Below are 11077 nucleotides of genomic sequence, written 5' to 3'. Positions count from 1 at the left end.
CACGCTTAAAACACAGCAATGTATTTATATTTTTTGTGACAGAAAATTTGCATTTTTAACTGCGACGTTACGACTTCAGTTGCGTTGCTCGTTGTGCGGCGATGTGGGAGGAAACCGGAGTACCCGGAGAAAACCCACACAGGCACGGGTAAAACATGCAAACTCCACCCAAGAAGGCCAAAGCCCGGACTCGATCTCACGTCATCTGCACTGGGAGGCAGACGTGCTAACCAGTCAGCCGCCTAGGTTGCAATGTACTTATTTAAAATAAAATTTAAAAAAAAGTGTACGTGTGATGTCTGTTTTAAGAATAGCTCACCAGTGATTGGACACTGTGTCTTGCTAAGAAAAATAAAATAAAAAAATATCAAAGGCAGAATATCAACATTTGTTTACTTATAAACTTAACATGCTACATGTTAATTAAATTTTTCCTATATTTTGTTTAAAAACAAAATAGAATGTGTTACATGAAAAAAAATCATTTTAATTTGCCCAAATATTTCAAATAAGCACATTTTAGATCTGTAATGTTAATAATTTGATATTTTTGCTTATATCGAGCCAAGCCTATTCATAAAGTTTCCTGGTGTGTCTGTGAAAGCGGCTCTTGGCTATGCAGTTCGCACACATTTAGACCAGATATCAAATATCAGGATATGTATCGCCTTGAAGATCATGTACTAGGATACATATGTATCGTATCGTATCGTATCGTATCGTGAGGTTGTTGGCAATACCCAGCCCTAATCGATGTTACGGTAATTCTACATTTTCAAACAAATGACAAATGCTCACAGGTATGTATTCTCTCTCCTTTGTGGGAACAAAAGACTGTAATTCGAGCTTAGTTGGATGGGACGAGCTGAAAGTTGCAACAGTTGGGGACCTTCTCTGCCTTTTTTTCTTGCTCTTAATTATGCTGCATTTCTCCGTGCTGCCTGGCATGTTGCCTCTAAAAAAACAATCGCTTAAAAATCTGCGATATAGCTGGGGCATCTTTGCATCTATAATAGAGATGACTTTATTTTCTCTGAGCAACAAAATGGAAGCATCAGTGAGACAGAACCTTCATAAAGTGCAATATGGAATATGAAAATTGATTTATGCTGTAGATCCAAAAAAAAAAAACATGTTGTAAAGTAGTGTTCATGACTCGTCTTGTCCACTGTGTGTTTCCATGTGTTGTTCCGCACTCTCCCGGTTGCATGCTGCTGCAGCATGACCACCTTAACTTTGACGGTTGCGCTTGCGACCTCTTCCTCCGTGGGGCAGGAGTGTCGTCCCTTCTTTTGTTCCCGTCTTGTCACGGCATGCCTCCGCTCCCGGGGGTCGCGCTTCCCGGAGCTTTGCATGGCATCGTGCGTGAGCTCGGACGTGTGTTTTGTAAAGAGGGATGTTCTCTTTTTTCCAGCAAAGATGTCACGGAAATTAAGCTTGCCTACTGAGCTAAAGCCAGACTTGGGTAAGCCTTGACTCCGTGTCTCCAGAGCAACTTGTATGACATGCAATGTAGTCTGGCCTTCAAATTAAGGCAGATGAAATATGATAAATATGTACAGTATTGCGGGCGCTCCCACGTATTTGACTGTGGTGGGGGTGGTCCGCTACCGCAGAGATCAGTGGCGCTAAGCTTAAGTCTGCACCCTCTATGATGCTCTTCTTCTGCTTTTCTATGCTGTCTTTCTACATGTGCTGTCTCTTAATAGCATCTAAAATGGGAATATATATTAACATATATATATATATATATACTTTTTATTACTTTTTTTCTGAATGTTTTGAACTCTTTGAACATACTTGCATGCTAAATGCTGAAAATTTTTTCCCCATAATGCCACGGGGGTATTGACTTGCACATGCACATTCCCCCCGTGGCATTATGGGGGAAAAAATACATTGCAGATATAAGAATGAATGGTAAAAATTGCCAATAAACGATGTTTACATACGTAATTATTATCAAACATATTGGTATAATCACGGCCAAATGCTGAAAAAAATAAATAAATAAAGTTGCGGATGCACAAGTCAATACCATGTGGCATTATGGGAAAAAAATGCTAAGTTATTAGCATTTAGCCTACAAGTACGTTCGAACATGCCAGTCAAAAATGACATTGGTCGCTCCATGCTTCCGTATGAGGTCAAGTTTAGCATTTAGCTTTAGCTTGCCGTAAATCAGCATTCACTCCATTTTGCCTCAATTAGTTCAAGCCATTAACGATCAGTGACGATTCAGATCAGTTCAGTGCCTTTTACGATTGTATTTTCTACCAGCTGTGTGTTAAAAGTTAGAAATACTCTACCTCTGTCTGTCTGCCATTGTTTCCTCTAAACTCAGGAAGATGGACTTGTCTGACGAACTTATGATTTAATCAAACTGTCCCCCGTACCACAAACATACTCGACAGTCTAATCACCCATTCCATCAGTGCGCCGGCCACTTACTATTAACTCATTTGCTCCCAAAAACATATCAATACGTTCAATTTTAAATATTACCATGTTCCCAAAGACGTATTTATACTTTATTTTCTTTTTTTTAATGTTCTTTATGCTTGAAGCATAGGTGTCGAACTCCGGTCCTTAAGGGCTGCAGTCGTGCAAGTTTTGGAGGTTTCCCTCTTCCAACACAAGATTATTCTAATCAGCAGGATCGTTATCAGGCTTATGCATTGCTTGCTGATGAGCTGATCATATATCAGCCGTGTTGGAGAATGGAAACATCCAAAAACTGCAGGACTATGGCCCTCCAGGACCGGAGTTTGACACCTATGTGCTAGAGCAGAGGTCCCCAACCCTGGTCCTCAGGGACTGGTATCCAGCCTGTTTTCCATGCCTCCCACAGCCAACACAGGTGATTCATATCATCAGCTAATCAGGAATCTCTGGAGAAGGCTGATAACGATCGCCACCTGTGTTGGCTGTGGGAGGCATGGAAAACAGGCTGGATACCGGTCCCTGAGGACCAGGGTTGGGGACCTCTGTGCTAGAGCATACAGCCTTTTTGGTACAGCCTCTGAACTGAAAAGAATGGTAATTTAATGGTAGTTATTACAAAAACGTCCAGCAGGTGGCAGCAGAGTATCAACCAGGGCCATGTTGCAACAAAGCTGTTTTCCCAACCGTTTTAACCAGATTTGGGAATAATGATGAAACTTAACTATAGTCTAATGCTAATTACTGATAAACAGAAACAAATACAAATATATTTTTTTCCTGATGAATAAAGAGACTTTAATCTTTCTTTTGGTAGGGTCCATGTTTTTATAGCAATATTTTGTTGGCCTTACAAAATCAGTCAAAATCCAGTAAAACAGCCGGGAGCGAAGGGGGTTTCTTCAGTGAAAATGACTTGGGAGTGAATGAGTTAAGTAACTAAAAGCCTTCAATGGGAACCACTCTCCAAAATTGGTAGGCGGTTGTCCACAATGGAATGTCGCGTCTTGGCCATTTCTAAACAGACACTCCACACCTAAAATGTAGAACTCAGGAAGCCTTTCAGATTCAAGTTGAAAGGTCACCAACAACCAAGAAGTGTCCAGTTGCCACCATTGAACTTGCGAAGGAAGTAGAAACCTGACAATATAGGAAAAGTGCAAAATCAAATCAATCGTCATCCCAACTTTTACTGTTTACATTTGTCTATTGTTCACGATGCAGTGCAGGTTCTTTACCTCCCTCTGTTTTTTCCTCTCACTGTCCTCTTGTCCGTATGCCCGCCACGGGGTGCCAACCCACTAGACCACCGGGACAATTCCTTCAGCCGCTCGCGCTCGTCCAGCGTCACCAGCATCGACAAGGAGGCCAAAGAAGCCGCCCTCTCCTTCCACTTCTGCGAGAGCTACGCCCGCAAGGGGGACGGCGCCTCGTCGCCGTGCTTGTTCGTGGGCACGTCTCAGGGCACCGTGCTGGCTCTGGCCCTCACGTTGCCACCGCCTGGAGAGCAGAGGCAACTGCAGCCCGTTATCCTTTTGCCCACCGGTGAGATTTACTGAATGCTTTTTTTGTACCCCTCAAGCTCGTAATCGCCGTCCTTTCCCGGTATCGGTCAGGCATGTTGATCCGACTGAAGGGAAGCATCTTGCGGTTGGCTTTCCTGGACTCCGCCGGTTCCGTCTTGCCCCCTTCGTACGACCCCTGGTTCGAACCCAACGTCTCGGCGGACGGCGAAGAACGGGAGAAGGTCCGCAAGCGTCGGCCCGTGTCGGTTTCGCCGTCCAGCTCGCAGGATCTTAACGAGAGCCACTACGCCGTGATGTGCTCAGAGAAGCAGGCCAAGGTCCTGTCGCTGCCCAGCCAGACGTGCATCTACAAGCACAGCATCACGGAGGCCTCCTTCGTTTTACGTGCCGACGTGGTCCAGATGAGCCAAGGCGTTTGTCTGGCATGCTTTTGCGCTAACGGTCATATCATGACCCTCAGGTGAGGCGCGTTTTGAGTTAGCGCACGACGCGTAATGTGACTTTGAACAATTTCTTTTTCTTGTTCCTTCATCCAGTCTACCGGGACTGAGACCTCTCATGGATGTAAACTACCTGCCTCTAACGGACATGAGGATAGCCAGGACCTTCTGCTTCACAAACTTGGGTCAGGCCATGTACCTCTGCTCTCCCACTGAAGTCCAGAGGATCACATACAGCCAGGACACCTGTGAGAACCTACAGGTCTGTAAAATGTTTGTTTAGAAATTACAAGTGTATGCCAGTCAGTGTGAGAAGTTAACTGTAAATGAGAGTATTTCACTGAGAGAGAAAAAAAATTGTTGTGTTTAATACCATTTCAGTAGTGTGCATGAGCGCATTTCACGAGTGTATACGAGCAGAAAAGAAGTTAGTAGTGAGTTTGAGATAATTTCACAAGTGTATATGAGAACATTTCAATAGCACACGTGAGTGAAAACATTTTCTGTATTGCTTATTAAAGCATTCCAGTAGTCTATATGAGTGCATTTCACCAGTCTATATAACTGAAACCATTTTCAGTATTGTGTATGAGAGCATTTCACAAGAGTATACTGAATGAGTGCGAAAATGTGAGTGTTGTGCATGAGAGTATTTTCAGTACTGTGCATGAGAGCATTACCGTAGAATTTGAGTGCATTTCGTTTGTGTATATGACTGACGAAGGGGGGGGGGGGATATTATGTACAGTATAGTGAGCATTCCAATACTTTGCATGAGTGCATTTAAGTTATGTCAATTTGGGGGGCAATGTGCATGAGAGCATTCCAGTAGTATCTGAGTCTATTTCACTCATACATATGACTATTTCAGTGTTGGCATGAGAGCATTTCAATAGTGTTTAAATGCATTTCACTAGTGTATATGACTGAAACAAAAAATTGTGTATGAGAGCATTCCAGTAGTGTTCATGAGTGCACATTAGTTGTGTATACTGAATGAGTAAGAAAAAAAACTAATATTGTGAGGATTTCAACAGTGTGCATGAAAGCATTTCATTACAGTAGTTCTCTCGGGGTGCATTTTACTAGTGTATATGAGAAAAATAAAAATTGCGTAGATGGCTTTTCAGTAGTGTGTGTAAGAGGATTTCATTAGAGTTGGTCTATGAGTGCATTTCGCTTGTCTTTTTTTTTTCAAAAAATGTTTAGCATGAGAGTATTTCAATTGTGTGTAAGTGTATAGTCAGGCTGTATAAGTGCATTTCAGTATGGGGTAAAACATTTATTGTGTTTGAGAGCATTTAAATAGTGCATATAGGCAAGGGGGGGGGGGGGTCCAGCATTAGCCTGTGTGTGAGAGCATTCCAGTAGTGTATATGAGAGCTTTTCACTAGTGTACCCTGTACATACGGGGGGAAAAAATCTCTGTCGGTCAGCATGCCTTCTTGTCAAACACATTCACGTCACTGTTATCAGTCAACAGCTAAGTCGCTAGCCCAATAAGCTAACGTAGCAGTCTACACCTGAACTCACTGTCTGTATTTATATGACGAGTTGGTGCTTGTAATTGTTTCAGGAAATGCTTGGTGAATTGTTTACACCCGTGGAGACACCGGAGGCCCCCAACAGAGGTTTCTTCAAGGGTCTCTTTGGGGGAGGGGCACAGTCAATGGACAGAGAAGAGCTATGTACGCAACACTAGCGCTAAGTTCTTTTTACAAAAAAAATTTGAATCACATGCTAACGCTAATCTTCCCCGAAACTTAGTCGGCGAAGAAGTCGCTGGGCGAGCATCCCGGAGCCTGGCCCAGCACATCCCGGGCCCGGGTGGCATCGAGGGCATGAAAGGCGCGGCATCAGGCGTGGTCGGCGATCTTGCCCGCGCCCGAATAGCATTGGATGAGCGAGGGCAGAAGCTAGGCGAGCTGGAGGAGAGGACAGCCGCCATGATGACCAGCGCCGACTCCTTTTCCAAGCACGCCCACGATGTAACAAACATTCGCTTTAGATAACGTGCTAACAAATATCTACCTATGTGGACCAATTCTGGAACATCAGCTGAAGAAGTCACCTTGACGTGCCGTGCTCCATTCAAGTCTTTGCCCCTCACCACCTACACAACAAATGGGTTTGACGACCCTAAACACAGTGTGAAAAGGGCTTTAAGGGGAAAGTCAACCCAAAACTTTTTGGGGGACAATAATATGAGTCAGGTAGCAAAATCCAGCCGTTTTTATCCATCTCAGGGGGCAGACATTTTTCCTCTTGCTGTCGACTGAAGATGACATCAATAATGCTCAGGGCTCAAGCAACAACCAATCACAGCTCACCTGTTTTCTCAAGCTGAGCTGTGATTGGTCATTGCCTGAGCCCTGAGCAACTGTCACAGCAAGTGGCAAAATGGCCGCCCCCTGAGAAGGATAAAAATGGCTGGGTTTTGCTTTATAACTCATATTCCACAAACACAATATTAACCAGAATGCCTAATAATAGATTAATTAAGATCAATAATATTAATCAGAATGTCATGTTTAGACTGGTGAGGTCACATATTGTCACAAAATGTTTAAGGTTGACTTCCACTTTAAAGTCCTTTTAAAACAAAAGTAAATGTCTTCTAATTCCACACATCTCCCTGCTCCGCCTTTCTCTGTGCGACATGCAGGCATTCACAGCAGACAATGAGGCGCTCTAAAGCAGCCACGTCAGCTCGAACCAAAGCCGTATTCATATGGCCGTGTTTTAGCAACCCTGACACCGAAATGGTGAAAAAAATGTTTTAATGCTAAATCTCCACAATTACTTCATAGCTTTCGGCCTTTTCACATTTTCAGCTTCATCTACAAATATGTATACTGTATTTAGAAACAAATCTATGAATTCAGTTTAAATGGTCACTGTTGTGTCTCGTCTACTTCTCCCTCGACCTGTTCACATCATTGTCAGTTACAGAATGCAGCCACTGGAGGGCAGTGTTGATTCATGTTTTTCTCTCTTCTTTTGTCCAGATGATGCTGAAGTGCAAAGACAAAAAATGGTACCAGTTCTGATGGGCGTTCGCAATGGCCGCCTTCGTCCTGATGGCGACCTGCTGCTCTTTTCCGTTCAGCCATCTTCCCCAAGCCTTTCTTTGTTCACTCAGACACTTGGGATTTTCTTCCCTTAGCACAATGTCTCATACTGTTTTTACCTCACTCTGTTGTTGAGGGAGGAGACACAGGGAGCAAGTACATTATTTCTGTGTGTGCGTGTGTGAGAGTGCGTGTATTTTCCATGTTCTTGTCCTTTTTTTTTTGGTTTGTTCACGCAGAATTTTCATTCTCATTTTGCCAAACCGTCCTTAGACTGATGTCAGTATTTAAACTGGACTATTAGCTAACACTTGGGAATATTGTTCAGATGTACAAAAAAAAATGGAAACATGTCATGATATATATACATACAAATCTAAATGTTGCAACGCTGTTCTTCACTTCAGGGCGACCGCTACGGAAACAAAAAGGAGAGGGACACAGGAAGTGACACTGCAGTGACGCCTCCTCTATGCAGAGAGAGCCCCCCACCCCATCCCATCCCCCACCCCCATCTTGCGCCACTTCCAGACTCTTATATCCTTCCCAACAAGGTGTATGAATTCATCCCTTTCTATTTTCTCATTACTCTTCCTGTATTTATTACATTTGTTTGATTTCATGGCTCTGTTGATATTACTGGAAAAGCTCTTATTTTTCTATGGTTGTGAAAGTAAGTGATATTTTTGTTAAGGACTTTTTTGTTTTTTTGCGTGCGTGACTTTTGCCTCACGTTTGGGTTCTCCTTTTGAAAAGGGCTGGAATCTACAAGGAGGGCGAGGATAAACAAGGCATAATGTAGTATAATATATAGACACTCATCTGTTAAGCATCCCCGATTGATTGGCCTCATTCATCTCTAGTGCACAAATGCTGCTAGGATCACTGATAATACACACTCCTGTGTCTTTTTTGTTTTTGTTTTTTTGTGATGTGTACTTCTGTCAAAAGATTGAATACATTCAATAACCTTTATTTTTGTAAATTCCCGTCATTGTTTGGTGTCAAGAAATATTGGTAACCCCCCCACCACCACTATTTGAAGGCACATCTTTATCGGGATGATTTAGTGATTTGTGTGACAATCTGGAAAGTAGTAAAACCATTGCATTACATAAAGATTGCGAGAAAAGGTTATTTATTGTTTCTGATGCCAAAGACTTGCGTTAAGATTCAATTATCATTATGAGCCAAATTTTTCTCTTTACAAATTGTCAACTGTTATATTTTCTTAACTCATATTTTAGTTACTTTTATTAAATAGTAATGTTATTAAAATATGCAACTGACAAAAGTCAAAATGTTATGAGAATAATTTTGAAGTGTAAAGTCATACGTAGCCTTATGAGGAATTTTTGGAAGTTGAAATAAGTTATAAAATTAGGAGGGGGTCTGTTGTGTTTTTTTTTTTTTTTAAGAAAAAAGTTACAATGTTACAACAATTACGTCAATATTGAAAGAAAAAAATGATGTTAGGAAAGTCATTAAATTCTGCGGGGATAAAAGTGGGAGTGATAAGAATCAAGTTTTTGAATAAGTCACATTTTTGGTGAATAAAGTCAAACTACAAGAACAAACGTACAGTTTTGAGAATGAAGTTGAAGCTTAAATGAGAATAAATTATAAAATTGTAAAATCACTGGAACTAAGACATGAGAGAAAAGTTATAGCATTAAGAAAATTTAAAAAATAAATAGGTATATTTTATCACTAACACCCCATTACAATCTCACTTTAGCTCACAAAATATGTCAAGTTGACATGAAAATGTGAACTAAAGACAATAATCTTCCCTCCCCCTCGCCTTTGGTATTAAGCAGCAATTATTTCATGTCCATTGGATTGCAATATATTTATTTTTCCAAAACATGGATTTTCAAGGTGTAAAATGTGTTTGTATTTTGATCAAGTTGCTATATCGCATCAGAAAAGAACTCGTATGATTCAGTTCATTCCGTTGTATTTTATGATACTGTATAACTGATGACACAGCAAAAATCGTAAGCTCCACAACTGAACATAAGGTTGATGATTTTCACATCTGTTTGCCTTTTTCTCCATCTGTGCTTCCGGGGTGTTCTCACGTTGATTATTACATATTGTTAATCAATGTCGACATCTTAGTCTGAAGTTGTGTCCGGTTCAATAATGACAACATGTACAGTGAACCCTGCAATTCATGAGAGAAAGGGAATAAACACTACCATAAAAAGGTGAACATTTACTAACTATCGGGTATATGCCACAGAGGAGGCGGGACTTCCGACTTCCTGGTTTTCACACAGCTTTGTTTCTGTTTCCTGTTTGCCACGTGTGAGCCGCGTCCCAGTTCTTGCGCTTCCGCCTTTGTGCCCCTCAGTTGAGTGTTTCCGTCGACTGGTGAGAGTGTGTAGTGTGTCCGTCTCAGTTGTACGAAGCATTTCAAAGAGTTGAGACCCCTGCGCGCTCCCGCCGATGGACGGGAACGCGCGGTGGGGTTGCGAGTGTTGGAACGCGGCCATCAGCGGCCGGAAGCGACCCTGTGTGAATCCGGAAGTCTGTGATATCTACCCTCCAAAAGTGATTTGCACATAAAAATAGACAGAATCATAACGCAATTTGTTAAAATTACTCTACAGAAACATGAAGCTTCACATGAAGCTCATCAACAGTATTAGTTGGACGGGACATCTAAAAACGCAGACTAAAACATTCTAACAATTAAACAACACTAATATCCCACCAGATGGCGCCAGAGTAGCCCTATACTTGCTTTATTGGCCTGACAACGAATAGCTGAAATTTTTTTGTGAATAATTGCGGAAAATTATATATATATATTAAAAAAAAAAGTGCCAATGCCAAACTGAATATTGGGGGGTTCACTGTATATGATAAAACTACAAATCCTCCTTTGGTTCTTCCAGTGACTGTTAGCCACATATCATTCGCCTTGTGTTAATCCTCCAAGGAAATATCAGTTGAATGTCTGTCACACATCCTGTTTCTTTCAGTATGCAGCATTCCCCGTCACAAATTACAAACACGAAAGAGTGTGAGAGGATATTTCCCCCCCACCACCGTCGTCACGTCACGTCCTGCAGTCAACAGTTGTGAGTGGGTCGCAGTATTTTTCTCATGGTAGCCGACTTTTTCTTGTACAGTTTTATGCAATTTCACATGGATGTTTATGGACCTTATGGATCTGCTGCCACACACATGAGAATTTAGGACATTCTGTAGATAGAGATTAACTGTGCAATGGGAAAAAAATAAAAGTGTAAAATGTACACAGGACTGGAGTTGACTTTTGCACGCTAGATGGCAGCAAACACACACAAAAAATGTTGCCTTGAAGAAACAGATTGGTGCAGATATATTTATTGTGACAGTTGTTATACAATCTGCAACACGGAAGAGGAAAACATATTCAAACGTTTTAATTTGAACCTGCAGTCACAATAAAAGAAGATGTAAAAAAAAAAAAATCTATAGAATAAATAATGTACACCTTTCTTTGGAAAAAGTAGAGTCCTGATCAGTTTAGTTACCCAAGTAAAAGTCAATTAGTATTGACTAGGAATTTTTTTTACATCTGATAATTCTGATGACTCTTATG

General features: G+C 41.5%; 1 protein-coding gene across 8 annotated transcripts in view; it reads left to right on the top strand.

The window, feature by feature from the left end:
• The window catches only part of stxbp5a (syntaxin binding protein 5a (tomosyn)), a 91903-nt gene extending 81155 nt beyond the window's left edge, over positions 1 to 10748 (top strand). For 2 of the 8 annotated variants that reach the window (XM_077552074.1, XM_077552072.1), the window contains 7 exons: positions 3748 to 3987; positions 4059 to 4428; positions 4505 to 4670; positions 5985 to 6096; positions 6176 to 6396; positions 7417 to 7445; positions 7887 to 10748. In XM_077552074.1, the coding sequence (XP_077408200.1) occupies positions 3748 to 3987; positions 4059 to 4428; positions 4505 to 4670; positions 5985 to 6096; positions 6176 to 6396; positions 7417 to 7445; positions 7887 to 7941 (1193 nt within the window). In that variant the 3' untranslated portion in view covers positions 7942 to 10748. Of the gene's footprint in view, positions 1 to 1414; positions 1466 to 3705; positions 3988 to 4058; positions 4429 to 4504; positions 4671 to 5984; positions 6097 to 6175; positions 6397 to 7416 lie in introns of those variants that run through there. The other 6 variants (XM_077552073.1, XM_077552071.1, XR_013289353.1 and 3 more) reach the window with 5 other exon arrangements.
• Positions 10749 to 11077: the final 329 nt, after the last annotated feature.

This window comes from Vanacampus margaritifer, chromosome 19 (assembly GCF_051991255.1).
Source record: "Vanacampus margaritifer isolate UIUO_Vmar chromosome 19, RoL_Vmar_1.0, whole genome shotgun sequence".
Taxonomy (NCBI): domain Eukaryota; kingdom Metazoa; phylum Chordata; class Actinopteri; order Syngnathiformes; family Syngnathidae; genus Vanacampus; species Vanacampus margaritifer.
This window is presented reverse-complemented; position numbering and strand designations above follow the sequence as displayed.